This window comes from Schistocerca piceifrons, chromosome 8 (assembly GCF_021461385.2).
Source record: "Schistocerca piceifrons isolate TAMUIC-IGC-003096 chromosome 8, iqSchPice1.1, whole genome shotgun sequence".
NCBI classification, from domain to species: domain Eukaryota; kingdom Metazoa; phylum Arthropoda; class Insecta; order Orthoptera; family Acrididae; genus Schistocerca; species Schistocerca piceifrons.
The window spans coordinates 208777860-208796757 of NC_060145.1; the positions used below are offsets into that span (position 1 = coordinate 208777860).

The following is an 18898-nucleotide window of genomic DNA, read 5'->3' on the forward strand; positions in this document are numbered from 1 at the left end:
CTTCTGATTTCAGTTGTGTTTTACCCTGTCCTTGATCTAACACTTACAAGAGTTTCTCATTGGTATTCATTTTTGCAATGCTCATTTTTTTATGACAGGAAATTCAGGAGATGTCAAAGTTATCAGTTTGATCTCATTCTCTAATTCATGGTCTTGTAGCTGTGCTCCAGTTGTTTATGGTTCAGCTGCTGATACATTGAGATGACTCACATCTTGTGGAATACTGAATATTCACTTTTTGAGAGCAAAGTAAACTGCTTTGCTTAAATAACAAGGCAAGACGATATAACTACCACTATCTAAAAAAATGCACTCATTACTCTTGTCTGATGAAATCTTACCAATACAAAATAACTGAAATACATTGAAAGTATTTCTACTGTGCATCTTGAGATATTTTGTTTTGTGGGTGTTTTGAAATGTTTAGAGGGGAAGCAATTCTAAGAAGTTTTTTTCTAGAACTGTTTCCACATAACATGACCGAATATGTTCATTTTAAGTATTGTGTCAATTTTTCTTATTAATTAATACATCTACATTACTAAATGGCTAAAATGGTCACTGTGTCCCAATTGCAGGTTGCCTATGAAATGGCGTTCAGGGGCTATAAATATTTGATTTTCAGTGTTCATATAATTATCTACCAAATTTAAAAGTATAAAATGTTGTCATAATGTACTCATTTAGAGGTATAAGCCTGTGTTACAGGTTTAACACAGTTAGGCAAGTATTATAGGTAGAAACTGTGTAGGCCTATGTACATTGATACTTTGTAACACTTCAACAACAGGCACAACATTTTAATTTATTACTTCCTTACTGCCAACTCTGTACACAGCTCATTTTGGAGACAGTATCCACCAATAACTCTGAATATGCTTGCAAAATTATGTCATTGTCCAACACACATTTCAGTGAATATGATTAGATTAGATTTACTTTCATTCCAATTGATCCGTAGTGAGGAGGTCCTCCAGGATGTGGAACATGTCAGAAAAACAACAATACATTGATAACATTGTAAACATTAAGATGCGTGGAAAACTAGCTTTTCTTGAAACTGAGCAGAATTTACACACACTTTACTCATTAAGTGTTTGAGAGTAAGAGCACTTAGTGCCCTCAGAAAAAATTAAAACATAATTTCAAACCTTTGCTAACTTTTTTTCACTTTTGCCACCACAAAATAATAAAAGGAAAATATTTTATCTCTCACTGTATGTCTGCTGTTCATGTAGTACACTTTATTCTTTTTTAACCTTTGCTTATGTACTTATTTTAAAAGTGCAATTAAATGCATTTGTATTTTGTCACATACCCATAATGTCAATTACAAAATTGGTATCATAATATGATCAATCCAACCATAAACAGTTTGACAGTATTCACTATTTGCCAAAAAGGTCTTACATGAACAAATGGAATACCTGTTTTGGTTTTTACATTTGCATTAGTCTATGGGTGAGTAATCCAAAACTAATAAAACCAATATAATTAGGGCTTTGCGTCTTAAGCCTTAAATGTTTTATGTGCTTCATATGAAAACATTAACACATTAGCTCATTTGCAAAGTAATCAGTTATTTGAAGCTGTTTTACACATGGGAGTTCAATTATTTAAAAAAGGATGGGGTTGTTACTGGGATTGCTGATTTGTTTTGAAGATTTTCAGTATCTCCATTAATTTTAATTTAAAAACCCAGCAGCTAGAAACTATAATCAAGAAACTGAAGATTTAGTTTCTCTTTATTAATCACATTGGACTCTGGATTTCTCTTTATCTTTCTTGTTACAAGATTCACATATTTATCTTACCTTTGACAAAACTAGTGTTATTGTTACCATTGCTTACCACTGATTCAGTACCTATGTCATATTGAGTCTTGAAATACTCAAATAAAATAACTGATCACTCGAAACTAGTATTAGAGAGTGAGGAAGCAGAGTTTTTTCCCTGAAACATTTAAGCAGAAGAAATTGATTAAAATTTGTGCTGAAACCAGGTCTTCTTGCTTGCTGGCCAGAAATGCTAACCATTACACCACCACAGCACTATGGTTAACATTGCTGCATGAACTACCCAAGTTGAGTGCCCTTCCCAACACAAACTTCAATTCATATCATTTGCTTATTTTCCCTTTCATTGTCACTACTGCCAGGGCTCTCTGGTATTGGAATAGCACCTCAGTGTTGGACATAATGGGAAAGTCCTGCACCATAGGTGATCGCCTAGATCTACTAATTATATTTTGCCCTGAGATATTTAAGTCTCTTCTTTATCTGTGACAATGATTGAAGCAGAAGACCTGGATGCAGTACACATGGTGGATAACCTGGGTTAGATTTTCCGTTTCTTCTTCTTCTTCTTATTTTATTTTATTTTTTAAAAAAAGATCACTTGAGGCTAGTGACAGTACTAGCTCTAGTACCATGGCCCATTTCCTTCCTGATCTTCATCCAATGAAAGTAGAGCTATGTCTCTTATGACCTTGGTGTTGATGTAATGTTAAACTGTTTACTTGTCATCTTTCCTTCTTTTTTCATCTAAAAAAACTGCATTCTACTTTAGTAACTTGTATTTCGTCAGCTGCTAGTCTCAGTTCTGAACTACAATTTTCAATTAGTCTTTGAGAATAATATGACTTTACTTTAGCTATGATTTTTTTTTATAAACAGTAATAACAGTCTTAGGGAGCCTAATGACATCTCTAAGTTATTAATGAAAATTGTGATTAGCAACAGTTCCACTGTGTTCTCTTTACCCTTATTCAGTGTTGTCTTCAGTTTTGATCTGAACCACTTGATCAGACCCAAATACTGATTTGTAACTGGGAAGATCTCGTCAGTCTAACAAGTATGTACTCATACACATTGAGGTAACAAAAGTCATAGGATAGCAATATGCACGCATACAGGTAGAGGCAGTGTCACCTACATAAGGTATCAAAGGTCATTGCATTGGTGGAGCTGTCATTTGTACTCAGGTGATTTATGTGAAAAGGCTTCCGATATGATTATGGCTACACGACAGGAAGTAACAGACCTTGAGCATAGAATAATAGTTTTAGCTAGATCTATTGGACATTCCATTTCAGAAATCATTAGGGAATTCAATATTCTGAGATCCACAGTGTCAAAAGTGTGCCAAGAATACCAAATTTCAGGCATTACCTCTCACCATGGACATCAAAGTGGCTGACGACCTTTAGTTAACAACTCAAGAGCTGCAGCAATTGTGTATAATTGTCAGTGCTAACAGACAAGCAACATTATGTGAAATAACATCAGAAATCAATGTGGGGCATACGACAAATGTATCCATTAAAACAGTGCAGCCAAATTTGACATTAATGGGCTATGACAGCAGATTACAGTTGCCAATGCCTTTGCTAACAGCACGACATTACATGCAGCATCTCTCCTGCCTCGTGACCATGTAGGTTGGACCCTGGATAACTGAAAAACCATAGCCTTGTCAGATGAGTCATGATTTCAGTTGGTAAGAGCTGATGGTAGGGTTCGTGTGTACTACAGACCCTATGAAACCATGGACACAGGTTGTCAACAAGACATTGTTTAAGCTGGTGGTGGCTTCATGATGGTGTGGGTTGTATTTACATTGAATGGACTGGGTCCACTGGCCAACTGAACTGAACAGAAATGGTTATGTTAAGCTACGTGGAGACCACCTGCAGCCATTCATGGACTTCATGTTCCCAAAAAATGATAGAATATTTATGGTTGACTATGCATCATGGCACTCAGCCACAATTATTTGCAACTGGTTTGATGAACATTTTGGACAATTTGAGCAAATCATTCACATCATCCTACATGAATCCTATCAAACATTTATGGGACATTATCAAGAGTTCAATTCATGTGCAAAATCCTGCAGAGGTAACAGTTCCCCAATTATGGGCAGCTACAGAGGCAGCATGGCTAATTATTTCTTCAGGGGACTTCCAACAGCTTACTGAGTCCATGCTACAGTACAGAAAAAGGAGGTCGGCCATAATATTAGGAAGTATCCATGACTTTTGTCACCTCAGTGTATTTTTACACTTTTATTCTGTTTTTTAGATGCAGAACTGTCTCATAAGCTTTTAAGAAGTCAAGAAAGGAGGAAGCAAAGTACCCTGCTATCCCCAAAAACTCCTGTATCTCATGACTTAAAAAAGGAATGTAAATTTCATGTGATACCTGTTTCCCAAATTCATTATAATTTCAGTTCAGTAGATCACCTATTAAACAAAAAGTTAAATGTTATACTTAAGTTTAATTTTCATTAAAGTCCCAGTAACATATTGCTGCAGCAGCAACAGCAGCTTTAAGGTCACAGATATCCATTTCGAAAATAATGATTTGAAAAGATCAACCCTGCTGGTTGATATATCTGAAATACTTCTGTATTTAGAAGGTTGTCCAGTTGGAATTTTAAAGTAATTTTCATATGAATTGCTGTAGATGATTATGGAATAGGCCCATTAGTGTTTGTGTCCATTAGAAGCACCTAGTTGTAATGTTAAATCCATCATTTATGGTTATTAACTGATAAAACGTCACACTCAGGCTATCACTCCCAGCAGATATCTTATGGTATGCATTTTGATATGTTTATTCTAGTAACAGTTGGTGCTGTCAGCATCAGTAAATCAGATGTCATGTCAATTTCCATCCTCAGTACCATAGGCACTACTCTCATTCTTCTTCTTGTTTTGAATGGGCCTACTTTGGGCCACTCTTGTTCAACAGTTGGGCTTTGATCTTTGCCCAGTACTGTTACATGTACTGCTGATGTAACTCCGTATCTCACAGACTGTCTGTTCTGGAAATCAATTATTCTCAGTTCTTCAATGTCCTTTTCAGTTTCTTTGAGCCAAGTGGTGCAAACCTTGCTTTTCCAGAAGGTGAACAGATGGATGGTCAGTGTGTTTGGTGGCAATCTTGGAACATGGCTATAGAAAGCTACCCTTCTTTTTCTTGCACAGTGAGAGAGCCTCTCGATGTGTTTGTAGAGCTCCAAGTTATGTCATCTTCAGAGTTTCCACATATTCTTCTGCCAGGTCTAGGATCTTCCTGAGGATTCTCCTCTCTCTGACTTTCAATTTCTCCATTAGACCTCTCCAGTTCATTGAAAGACATTCCATGAAATACTGGGCTTCTGGTCATATGACTGATGTGTAGTGTTTAAGTTTCAGGTTGCATGACAGGCATTTTTTGTTGTATGTGTTCATGGTCAGTCGGTAGGCTAGTTCCAACTTGTTGACTCTCATGGATAATGATGTTTTTTCTGATAAGTTTGGTTCAATCCATTCGCTGAGATACTTAAACTTCTCAGTCCTTTTGATGTTCCTCTGGTCTAGTAACACATCTCTGTTAGCTTCTTTGATGTTGGTGAAGAACCCTGTTTTCTCCAGTGGCACTTGAAGACCCACTTTGGCTGCCTGCATTTTTGCCATTTCAAGAGAATAAGCAATGAGTGCCACGTCATCTGCAAAAGCCAGGCAATCTACAATCAGTCCTTTATTCTTACGGCCCAGGTAGATACCACTCTGAACACCCAAATTGGTCAGTTCTTTGTGCCATTCTCTCACAACCTTTTCAAGGACACATTTGAAGAGCAGTGGGGAGAGTCCATCCCCTTATCCCAGACCAGCTTTTATCTCAAAGCTTTCTGAGATCTCACCTCTAAATTTGACCTTGGAATAATTGTTGGTCATGGTTTCTAGAATGAGTCTGTGGGTATTGTTGTTCCTGGAGTATTTTGTTAAGCATTTTTCTATCAAGAGAGTTCCTGAAATTTACAAAGGTGCCAACCGTCTTGTGGTTTCTCATCTTGGAGCACGCCAGTACAGTTTTAAGGTTGAGGATCTGTTCAGCACAGGATTGGGTCTTCCTGAAGCCTCCCTAATATTCTCCCAGTTGATTATCTAGTTGATCTTCTGCCCTTGTTAGTAACACCTTGGAGAGAATCTTGTATGTTACCGGGACAAGAGAAATTACACAGTAGCTGTTCAGATCAGTAAAATCTCTGTTTTTGTGTTCCAATCAGGTAGTAATTTCTCTTTTTCTCAGATGTCCTGGATGATCTCGATGAGCTTGCCCACGGCATTGCTTCCAGCACATTTCCAGAGTTCAGAAACATAGAGTCCTCTCCAGCTGCCTTATTATTCTTTAGAAATTGAATGATTTGTCCAACTTCTTCCAGTGAAGGAGGCAGGGAGCTGGATTTGGTGTGGTTTGTTTGTAGTCAAAGTCTTCACTAGGTGGATCACAGTTGAATAGTTTTTAAAGTACTGAGCAGTTGTTCTTGTCGATAAAAACCAGTTTGTCCTGCTAGTCTCTGTATTGAAGGTTTGGCAGATTGTATTTTCTGAGTGTCTGCTTGAAGGTTTTGCAGAAATTTTCTGGTGCTCTTCTTATCGAAGCTCTCTTTGATTTGGGTTAGTTGGTTTTGTGTGAAGGTCTGTTTGGTTCCCCAAATTATCTTAGCTGTAAGTCTTCTTTGTTAAAAAAAAAATTTCCCAATTTTTCTTGGTTTTCTTACAATGCCGCATCTCCCAGAATGTCTGTCTGTGGGCTATTGTGTTGTCACAGTCTTCATTCCACCACGGATGCTTCCTTCTTCTTATGAGGGGGAAAGTTCACTGGTCGTCTTCACTAGAGTCTTCTCTGGTTGGTCCCATCTGTTGAAATCTGTACTGTTCAGTCTCTGGCTTACTTTTTGTCTGTTCTTAAGTTGCTCTATGTCATGTCTTACTATCTTGGAGGTTCTGTGTACTCTAGTGTTTCTAGGTGCTGCTCTCATTACTAATAGGAACTAATTCTTATGCATCACCCTGGTATACATTGGCAGCTGATTTGTGTAAAGTTTTAGTATACACTGAAGGTATGAAGGCTATGAGAATACAATAGGGTATTTTCTTGTGTTGCATGTAAGGTTAAACCTATAATTCTGCTTTGTTGTGGAACAGCTAAAACAGGACCTGCAAAAGTGGCTATTGTAGCCTAGGAGGCAAACACATAAATTTTCATTATAGTCTTATATGTGACTAAGTATTACTTATTTCTCAAGGGAAGTCACACTGATTTGCATCCATTTGTGACAGAAAGTCTGCCACTGCAGTATATTAGAAAGGTATGAAATTCAGACTTCTCCCACTGGCAAGAATAAGTCACAACCACAGTCACCTGTTATTAAGAGATATTAAGGGTTGTCTGAGAGTACTTGTCACAGGTGTACTTAGTGCTTGTGCATGATTAAACGCCTCTGACCAACTTAACTTCCCACACTCCGTTAATGTCACCAGTGTGTGTCACACGTTTCAGATAGCAACCCGTACTAACAAGCATATTGTGTGTGAATTTATTTTCTTAATCTTCTTGATCACTTATTTTCTTAACATCAGCTTTTAGCAACCTAACATTAGAGCTCTCATTAACATCCCTTTTACTGTTGGGTCCATCTAGATCATATAAAACTGTGACTTCTAAAATTTATACCAATTATGTGTATTCCCAGCAATATTCTTGTATTCTGCAGTTTTGGATTAAGAGTTCTAGAACTGTTTTGATAGTACATTTATAGAATCAGTTTGTTTTCTTTCTCTCTCTTGCCTTTTTATTTTCAGCATAGCTTTAGCTCTACCACATTTGTATGTGACATATGAGCTAAGATTACATCTTACCCCTGCATTTTAATTTTGCAAATTATGGTTATATTTATTACATTTCTATATATTTGTGTAAGTTTTATTTAAAAATACTCATATTATTGGGGTTACAGGTTTTGTTCCACACAACCTTTGTGTTAACACCTCTTCCTATAATGTATTTCAAAAGCATTTGTGTACAGGTGTGAGCGGCACGCTTGTTCCCCCCACTATCACAGTGTTACCACCACCCCCTAACAATGCAGTGGGATCGAGCCGCATGCTGCCTGTGTGTTGCTCTCCACCACTGCGGCTGCCACAGGAACAGCACTGGAACAATAGGAAACAATATCTCAAAGTACCACAAGTCTCATATGGTCGCAATCGTAGCCACAACTCTAGCTGTAAGTCGGGTCAGAATTCTCTATCAATAGTGCTCACAATTAGGGCTTGGAGAATGACTGTAGATGGTATAGACAACCAGTCCTACACTCTCCACAGTAGTGGCTGTAGGAGCTAGTCTCGCTCGAGCATTAATCCAGCTTCCTTAATATAGTGGTGCGTGTTCATGGGTGGAAACATTTAAGTCTGATTATATATGATCTATTTTACTGCTGTAAATTGACATAAATTTAAGATCTTTTTGGTGGGAACAGAACTTAAAAATCTACAGTTCTGCTTCTTACTAGGTTATTTTCTAGGTATTGGTGGTGAGTGGATGCAATATTAAACAATTCATGACTGCTGAACCTTCCATTGTTCCTTATTTGTTATTTTCTGTTTTTCACAGTAAAGTTCCATTAATTTATTTTGAAAATGGTGGTGTTATTGAATTTAAAAGAGTAGAGAGCTGAAAATTATTAACATTATTTTATGCAAGCCTGTTATCAATTGTGATACATACTTACAAGTTTTTAAATAGTAAATTTTCTCTCTTTTGGAATGACTTATGGCTTCAAGAAATGAACTGAAATACTTAGTGTTTATAAGTCTCTTGTTATTGTTACAGTAGAGCTTCTTACCATTCGATTACATCATATAATTGTTTTGTTCTCTGAGCAATTGTTGCAAAACAAACTATATTTTCAAATCTACCAAAGGGAATGATAAATGTGTTGATGGATAGAAACAGGCATGACAGAGAGAAATGTCAGAAATAACCTTATCATATAATAGATTGTAATGTGGAAGTTTTGGGTGTATGTGTTGTGGAGGGCCTGAGTTCAGTGAAAAGCTAGAAGAGGAGGAAGTAGTTACCTGTTTTGTAGACAGAATCACATTTAATAAGTAGACAGAAGGAATAATACAAGGGAGAAATGAACTGAAATATAAATAGTCTAAACTGAAGGAAATGTTAGTAATAAAGTTGGGTTTTCAGGTAGATAATAAAATGAAAGAATCTTGATGCATGAAAACAAAAAGAGGATAATGATGTACTGCCAAAAGCAAATTATTGATGGATAAAATATGTGGATGATAGGGAAACATGTCCTACAGAGAAAGGCAAGACCACTGATCTGTCATGTAGAATGAATGGAGGGAATTATTTTAGAAAGAAACTATACATTATTTAGCTGGCTGCCAGATTCTGTGACATATGGAAAGATCGGCTAGGTGAGTTATATTTTTGTTAATTTAATAACTTGGTATTTGTTATGTCTGCTTTTTGAACAATAATTAAAATTACAGATGTGGTTCCTACTTCTATTTATACAAAACTCAAACATGGTGGATGACCCAAGAAATTGTTTAATCATTTCCATTCTTTATGCTGTATCAGACAGGTTTTTAAAATGTGAAACACAAGGACTGGATATTGTGGTCATAAGTTTATGTTAATGTACTAAGGTGGCATAATTACTGCATGTACATGAAACGGATAGCAAAGAAATGTGCCATATGAAGGAGGAGAGGATGTAAGAAATTTGTGGTCCTTTCAAACATTGTGTTATCTACAGTAATTGAATATTCAGTTTTTGAAGCATTTTAACCTGTGGAAAAGCTGTTCACAAAGATGTTAATATTACTTTAAGAGAATTGTTTTCCTTAGGTATATATATATAAATCTCTTGCAGAAGATTATAATTACCTGTTGAAGTAGCCATGGCTGAGGGAAGACTGGCATCCTGTAATAATGACTATTAGTATAATTGATTGTGCAATGCTCTGTTGGTAACTATGTGTTGCCTACTATCCTATTTTGTTAGTAGAGCATCATGTGCCATTTGTTATAGTTTTGTGGGTTGGAAAGATGTGATTGGGTACCAGAAAAGGGTTGCATTACAGTTGTCAGTCTAATAACAGTATTTTTAATTATTATTTTTTACTTGTGCATTTTTAAACTAGAGATTTCAGGTACTTTGATTCTACATTAGGTGGATTTACGATTTGTGTTACTTCTTCATTGCTAGCATGAGTGTTAGATCATCAGACAGCCCTAGAAATTTATATCTGATTCTATACTGAAAATAATTGTTCTCTGGTGGTAAAAATCTTTAAATTTTTCTACTTGCTCTACTGTTCTAGTACATTTTATGAATAATTCAAGAGTTAGGGACTATCAGTACATGTTTATCTATCTGAAAACCATGGATGTTCAGCCAACCTTGCCAGAATTGTACATTAAGAGAAAAGATATTGGGCAGAGTTTATTAGGTGCAACTGTTTTTTTTTAATTATGCCTCATTCTACAGTAAAGTATGTACTGAAATCAGTCTCATCATAGATCAAAATTATTTTATTTGCCTTGAATGACAAACATAAATCTTTGGCTTGCAGTGCTCCTCTAATTGAGCTATTCTGAATGCACATCTGTAATCAAACGAACACAATTCCTCAGGAGTGTTATTGACATTACTGGACTAGCATCTGCAGTGTGAAATAACATAGCAGGGGATAATCTCATACTCTACAAGGATGTGCAAGCTGAAATGAATATTATGAACTATAGCTTCACCTTAGGCTTGCACGTAAGTCTATATTTTATGCGGGCAGCTTGAATTTGACAGAGATATCTGAGCACATATCATGGAGCGTGACAGAGTTTTGCCTTTTCGGTGCTCCTCTCCTCCATTACTGAGTGAGAGATTTCTTTCCAAATCCAACATTCTGACTGCTTATTCAATCAGTCTGAGAAATACTCTTTTCCCAGCTGTGTAATTCCATAAATACAGTTTCAGTTTTGTTTATGTAAGTGAATGTGCCAATGTTTTCACCAAATAAAGTCATTTTGTCATCCTATTGGTGTCGGTCACCTGGTCTGAATATTGCTGTTCTGGTCATTATTATTGCAAGCGAGTACAGATATAAAACATTTCTACTTACCTAGCAATAGCACTGATGTATTCATCATCTCTCCCCTGGAAACCTCTTCTTGGAATTTTGTAGGTAGGTTTTTATGGGATTGGACACTTTTCTTCAGGAGTGTGACAGTTAAGACTTTTCAGCATATCTCATACACATTGCTGTATGACTATTATTCCTGCTCTTCTTAGTACACGCCCCTTTATAATATAATATAAAGCAACACACAGGGTAGTATTACGGTACAGTTGATACAAATATTTGCAAGCAATGCAGTTTCTGGGTATCCTGCCAACGAATCTAACCCTGCCAGTGATTACTGTTGAGCCCATTGGTTGTTCCACTTATTCCCAAATGTAGTTATTCTCAGATTTAATTAGCTTCTCCCAATTAAATTTTAGGCAGTCCTCTTCCGAATCCCATGCCACTTTCCTTGATGTTGATCTTGACCTCACTGAAGGCCAGATACCCACTTCTTTCCACATTAAACCTACTAACAAGCTACTGTACTTACATTTTGACAGTTGCCTCCCTTTCCATGTCAAATATTCCCTCCCATACAGCTTTGGCTTTCAAGGCAAACGTATTTGTTTCAATGCAGGCTCTTTACAGCAATACACCACCATTCTCACCTCAGCCTTCACTGGATGTAATTACCCCACCATCCTAGTTGAAAAACAGATGTCCTGGACCATCACATCCATCCTGGTATTGCTAATCCCTCCAAAAAACAGTTTCGGAGCATACCAATTGTCACTCGGTATTATCCTGGTCTTGAATGCATTAATCATGTACTTTGACAAGGCTATGACTCCCTAAATTCACGTCCTTAAATGAGATCCGTTCTGTCTGAGATTCTGCCCACCACATCCAGAATAGCTTTTTGTCACCCTACCAGTCTGCCCAATAGCCTTGCCAGAGCCTATGCTCCCTCTACACCCATCTTCCTATCCTGTGGCACCTACCCCTTTTTCGCCTCCACTTCAAGACTTGCCCTATGTTCCCTCCTACCACCACCTATGCCAGCCCACCTATAACAGCCCTGTAACTGGCAAAACACGCACTATCAAAGGCAGAGCCACCTGAGAAGTGACAAATGTCATATACCAGCTGTTATGTAAACACTGTTCAGCCTTTTACATTGGCATCACTACCACCAATCTATCAGTTAGGATGAATGAGCATAAGCATAGGGTGTATACTGGCAACACACAATATCCTGTGGCAGAGCATTCTCTACAACATGATAGTCCTGACCTCGGTTCCTGTTTCACCACACGCGCCATCTGGATTCTTCCCCCAGACACCAGTTTCTCAGAACTCTGCAGGTGGGAACTAGCACTACAACATGTCCTTGGTTCTCGGCACCCCCTCTGGCCTTAATTTACAGTAATTTCTTCCATCTCAGCGTTCCTTCACAGCAACTGTTCCTTTCTTCACTCTGTTGTAGTTTTCTACATCTTTCACTTTCTGACCTGTCTATTATTCTCTGACCCCCACCTACCTTTGTTACATACAATGCATTTAGCTTTTCACTCATGTTAATTCATGTACTATGTTTTTGCAGTAATCTCTGTCTTGCATCGTGTGGCACAGTCCCCAACAAACAGTCTTTCTTTCTCATCCTGTCCGGTAAGTCTCCCCTGACCAGCAATTCTTGGTGACTTTTCCGAAATCCACCCCTTTCCCTAAACCACTCCAGTCCTTTTTTCCTTCACCCCTCTTCCTTCCTCTTTAGCCCTTCTGTGGGAAGGACTGGCTCTGAAAGCTGGCATAACTATAACCTTCTTATATGCGTGTGTTCTCCTGCCGCCACTTGGTGAGTAGATTTTTTTTTTTATTTATCCAGTTACATTATATTGTCAGTCATTTCTATTGCATGACTAACTCTAGTTGTTACTCATTACTCCTGCAGCCAAGGGATACTACATTTTTACTCCTCATGAAGTACTTAATTTTACATTTCTCCTCAATTAAAGGAAGTTGCTGATATTTCCACTGGGTACATCTCCATTTAGGATTGAACTGAAAATCTTTTATGATGAAACCTGCAGAACATGATGAATGAAAAAATGAATTCTTGTAGAGTGATTTTTCATAATAATTGATCTGATAGTGTTCACTGATATAGATAATGTGGAGTAATAAACTTACCTCACTTCTTGGGTCACACATGAAACTACGTGTGTGTCTGTGGATCTCTTATAGAAGAGAACAGTACATTGTATTCTATACATCAACACATCTTCAGCCTCAACACATGTATGTGTAGATACCTATATGGAGGGGTATTCTGAGAAACAGTGGAATCCTTTTATTCCAAAATTTGAAAAGTATTGGAACCTTGTGGTTGCTTTACCTCTGTCAGTGCCATGGTGAATAATCTGTATTTGGTTTGACATTATTAGCATTACTGAATGCTATCCAGGTTGCTAATGTGAAGCTTGTGTTTTATATGTAGACACAGAATGTAATGTTTGAACTGAGAATTAGAATTTCATTACATTTATAAATGAATGGCTTAGGACAGTAATTCTGAAGATAAATTCTACTGGCTGTTGGGAGAATGACCTGCTCATGAAATCTGAAATGTCTTCTGGTTCAGAGTTTTTTTATGTCAACTGCAAGTTTCATATATAGTTGGCACAGATCCATTTAGGCCTTAAAGTTGTGTTAACCTTTAGTGAATACAGATGCTTCTTGGTGCATCCAGTATTTTGATTGTGTGTGATGAGTTAAAACATTATACTGAGCTGGGGTTCAAACTCCAATGCCTGTCTTTTGTGAGCACTCACTTCTAATTATGCCATCTGTGTAGGTCTCTGGGACTGACATGAAAGTGCAGCTTGTCAGTAGCTCCTGCCCTTTCCTTCCAAACTCTGCAAATGGTCTACACTGATTTTGTGAGAGAAGCAATCTACTGCACAATTTGTATAGTGGTATGTTGTGTTTCATGTAATATCTTTGAAAGTTTTATGTTGAATGTAAATCTTTAAAAAACACTACATTTAAATTTATATATGTGTCACTGAAAGACAAAATGAAAATGTTTCACTTCCAGTTATGTCACCAGGCTAGTAACTAATGACATTCAAAAATTTGGAGTTTCTGAGTTCATCTACATCTACATTGATACTCTAAAAACCACTGTACTTGGTAGATGGTATTTACCGCAGTACTATTCCAAATGTTGTGGCACTATCTTCTTCCACTCACACATGGAGTGTGGAAAAAATAACTGCTTAAATGCCTCGGTGTGCACTATAATTATTCTAATCTTCTCTACACAGTCCATTCAGGGGCAATATGTAGGAGGCTGTAGTATTTTCATAAATTCCTTATGCAACAGTCATTCTCAAAACTATGTAAGTAGGTTATTACAGGATAGTTGCCATCTCTCTTCAAGTGTCTGTAAGTTTAGTTTTTCCGGCATTTCTGATGTTCTCCATTGAGTCAAACAAACATATGACCGTTTGTGCTGCAATTGTTTGCATACGTTAAGCGTTTTCTGTAAGTCCTATTTAGTGTGAGTCCCACTCATTTTTTGCAATTTTCCAGGATGGTTCAAACGAGTGTTCTGTAAACAATCTCTTTTGTTGACTGACTGTATTTTTCCCATATCCTACCAATGGGCCAAAGTTTGCCACTAGCTTTACCTGTGATTCAGCCTAGGTGGTCATTTGTTTTGATCTGAAATGTATTTCTGCTGCTTCTCTTTTTTTGTCTTTAGTTGGTCAAATTACTTGAGGTATATATATTCATGTTTGTTTACAGTAGGCACAAACCATTCATGTGGAAGTGTTGAAATCAACAATACGGCACACTATATTTTTTTGTTCTTAGTGTTGTTTATGTTACTATACCTTCAATGTAGATAGAACTGACCACAGCATCCTACATTATATGTAATTCCATCTGCTTTCTGGGAGTTACGCTGCTATCTTTTTTTAAACATGTCCAATTTTTTGTGTGTCTCATTATAGTGAAAGAAAGAAACATTACCATTATCTTTCTTTTGCAAGAAAGGAATGTAAATGATGACATATTTGATCTCATATTACATATGTAAAGATAAACCATAATTAATTAAATCTATCTCCCAGTTTTTGTTCATGATAGTTCAAATTGTAGTTGTAAATTTTAGCTGAAAGGTTTCTCTACCTCACTTTTTGTATTTGATTTATGTGCAGTAGCAGTTCGTAAGTTACTTTTTTGATTACTTTTTGATGATTTACAGTACTGAAAAGTGTTTTACTCGAGATGTATTAGCAATATTCTATACGAATGTTTGCTCCACACAGCTACATGGACATTTATTGATTTGATGGAGATTGTTACAAAAAAGGAGTCTTTAAACAGAACAGATTGTGAATTTGAGATGAACAAGTATCCTCAAACCATTGTTAGACTCTGTTATAATATAAATTTCCTAGCAGAAAATAGACTAAAATAAGATCTCTTCCATACAAAATGTGTAGTGACTATAAGTGAGCAAAATAATTTTGACAGATCTTCCCAACCTTCTAACATCAAACATTCTTTTTGTTTTATGCTATTTATTGTGTGTAGGATAAGTAGTTTTATGGCACAAATGAAATACATTGTAGAACTGTCCACACTTGGTAATTAGCACCATAATTTTCATATACTAGTGTTAATTTCCTGGCTTTTACATCTGGCCAGTAAATTCTTGTTTTACAAATTACTCTATATCCCCTGCAGTATCTATTAGTCTTCATGATGTAGAAAAAAGTATTCCTCCTAAATGAAGCAAAAGCACATAGTAAACAATTCTGTATGTCAAACATGCTACACCAATGATTTTTAGTTTTTGGTCAAGAATTAATAGTTATGAAAGATGCTACAGAAACATAGAGCATGTCTATTGAAGAAAATTTATGTTTGGAGGAAAAGCAAAATGAAACTTTTCAAATAAGTCAGTTAAGTGATTTTTGCTCTTCATTTCATCAGAAGGCTAGGAGTGAGACAAACTCACAAGTTATGTATTTAATTTCATTTGGTACTAAATTATAATCAGAATAATGTAAGGAATAAAGGTAAGAACTCACTGAATAGTAGAAGCATTGAGTCATCCAAAGGTACATAAAAAGAGTGGAAACTTTGCTACCTTTCAGTGGAAGCCTTTTTGTGTTGATACATAGTGCTGATTGACTACAATATTAATCAGATGGTGCAACATAGTTGATAGGCAAGTGTGTGTGTGTGTGTGTGTGTGTGTGTGTGTGTGTGTGTGTGTGTGTGTAATCACCTGTTTAAATGGTCAGGGACTATAGCTGTACAATTCATACTTGTCTCATTAAAATTGTTAAAGGACTTGCAGTACAGTGGCCAAACTAACCCGCTTGGGGCCTCCTGGCCAACAATGCCATACGGTCATTTCATTTCATTTTTTGTTGTAAATAATCAACTATGGTCGAAAAGGAAGAGTGATGTCCAACAGTCTTCATTATTTCTCATGAAAACTCTCTGTTGTCCAAGAAGAAAAGATGTAATTTCTCTCAGCAAAATAAAATTTCATTTTTGGCAATTCCCCCCCCCCCCCCCCCCCCCCCCCCCCCCGCCCCCCCCCCCTTCGCAGTTCCATTAGGGCATTATTATTTGAAAACTTGAAGCTTGTGGCGTGATATTAAACTAAATACTTTTTACTGCCATATACACTTATCTGTAAATGTTCTGTATATGGTCATACTGAAGTAACAACTATGTTAATGACTTCTAAATTAGCATATTACATGTTGTTTTGTAGTGCTTGGTATCATGTGTAACTGACTGCATTAAATTTTTTTTATTAATTGTAGATCATTATAAAAGCCAAATTAAGTGAATTTTGACTAAACAGAGGGAAGTTGGAATTTTTTTAAATTAACTACTTTGATGTTACTTATACAGACATCACTTCAGGTGTTTTCATTTTGTAAGTTCAGTAAAATATTTATTAATTTACTTATGGAATATTTAATAACTTTCTAATACAGATACCTACAAAGATTTTGAAACTTCTGGCCATCAGTATGTGAATGTGTATTGTGTCTCAAGTTTTTATGACTGTAATATTGAATTGTTTAGCCTGTAGTCTGTCTAATGTTGAAGCAAGGCTGAATTGTAAAGGGAGAGCTTGGTCTTCTTCCTAAGCTGCTTGAATTCTGTGATAGATGTACTTCCAAGGTAGACAAATTATTTTATATTCTGGGGAACTGCAGCTGTTGAAAGGCAGCGTTCTGTACTAGGGACTTAGATGAGACATAGTTAAGTACAAAAATATCTGGGTAAAAGTATCACATATTCATGTTTGCCAGGTACATAATTACAGGGCACCTATTTGATTTTGTTTATTAAGTTATTAAACTCACTTTTGGAATGAATTTCTTTCCTGAACAAATTCCTCTGTTAAGTTATTGCATTTTGCTATCATTAGTATTCTAATTACTTACTTACTGGATTTGTAATTTTCTGAAACTTATTTATCAAATGGTGTTATCATCCACTGGTCACTTCTAGAAATTTTGTGTTTAGTTATGTAAATATTGTCTTCTAACAAACTGCATGAACTTGCTATAAATAGTGCCTCTATTACTTTTGTTTTAACACCATGAGTATTTATTGAGCATGTACAGCTTAGCTTATTTTAGCTCATTACCTTTTTGTTTTTGCACCTAATACATTAAGAAATTCAGTTTTTTCAATACATAAGTGCAGCTTGTAAATGTATTATAATTATATGTGGACTTAAATGACTGTTTAAGGGTAATAAATCGTATTTTTAGTAAATGTACACTTTTTCTGTTCTTCTTCTTCACTGTCTTCTAATTTTTCATAATATTATGAGATTTGCAAAGGGAAAGTTATTTTATGACATTCCTTTCCAAATTTTGGTGTACTACCACAAAACTGAATATTCAGTTTCCTTATTGAGTTACTCACTTAGCTAGCTGTGATTATTATGAACTGATGAATTGCAGAAGGAAATGAATACTTCTCTGAAACAATATGTTGCAATTTCCAGGCCTGTCGAGCAATTCAAGTAGCACAACAGCTGGAGGAAGTGTGTGTGCAGCAGGGAATGTCACCAGTGGCACTACAGTACCCCTAGCCACACAGGCTGGGCATGGTGAACAGAATACACTTGCATACGTCGGGGTGCCCAGTGCACAACCCTATCAGGCACTGCCGGCTCCTCTGGGTACCCAGCCGCAATATGTAATGCCTGTGCTAGCACCAGCTGCTCAACCAGGACCCCAGCAGCAGACCTATGTGCCAACACACACAGCACGGCTTATGCCGCAGATACCGACAGCGGCAGCTGCTGCTACGGCAGGTGCAGCTGCTGGTATACCTGGAATACTAACAACACCGTATGATCTAGACAGTATGTGGCAGCCCTTGTTGTCATTAGTGCATGATCCTGTGACCATGTTATTATCCTGTAACATGCCTCATGAAAATAGAAAATTTCAATGGCAGTGGATTTATTGCAATAGCTTTCTTCATTATAATGTATGGTGTATTTAAACTTGCTGTTGGATTGTATCTACTGGCCGAGGAAAGTTCCACAGAAACAGCATTGTATTTTGTTTACAGCATTTTTTTAATTTCCATATTTTGCATCATGTTCTGCATCCAATTGTCAGATTGTCAGATTAAGTTACAAGAATTTTGACACAGTTTCTCTGCTGTTTCCCTTTTTCTAGGAAATGTTTCATCAGTATCAATTAGGCCGGTATTACATTATCAAATTTCTTTGTCAAAGATTTAATCAAAGATGTTATCAAATATTCCGTCAAATATATTTGTCAAAGATGTTTGACATAGCGCTAGAAGAGGTATTACACTGTCATCATATTTTTCGTCAAAGTTCAAGATGACTGACAACAACAAGTTGTTATTAACTGCAGCAGTTGCATGTACCACAATTGCACTGTG

At 36.6% G+C, this 18898-nt stretch overlaps 1 protein-coding gene across 1 annotated transcript in view; it reads left to right on the forward strand.

Annotated features, from left to right (window-relative positions):
• LOC124712215 (peripheral-type benzodiazepine receptor-associated protein 1-like) overlaps positions 1–18635 on the forward strand; it is a 388653-nt gene extending 370018 nt beyond the window's left edge. Inside the window, exons 8-9 of the mRNA XM_047242510.1 lie at positions 17982–18344; positions 18607–18635. Coding sequence (XP_047098466.1) covers positions 17982–18344; positions 18607–18635 — 392 coding nt within the window. The remainder of the gene's footprint in view (positions 1–17981; positions 18345–18606) is intronic.
• Positions 18636–18898: the final 263 nt, after the last annotated feature.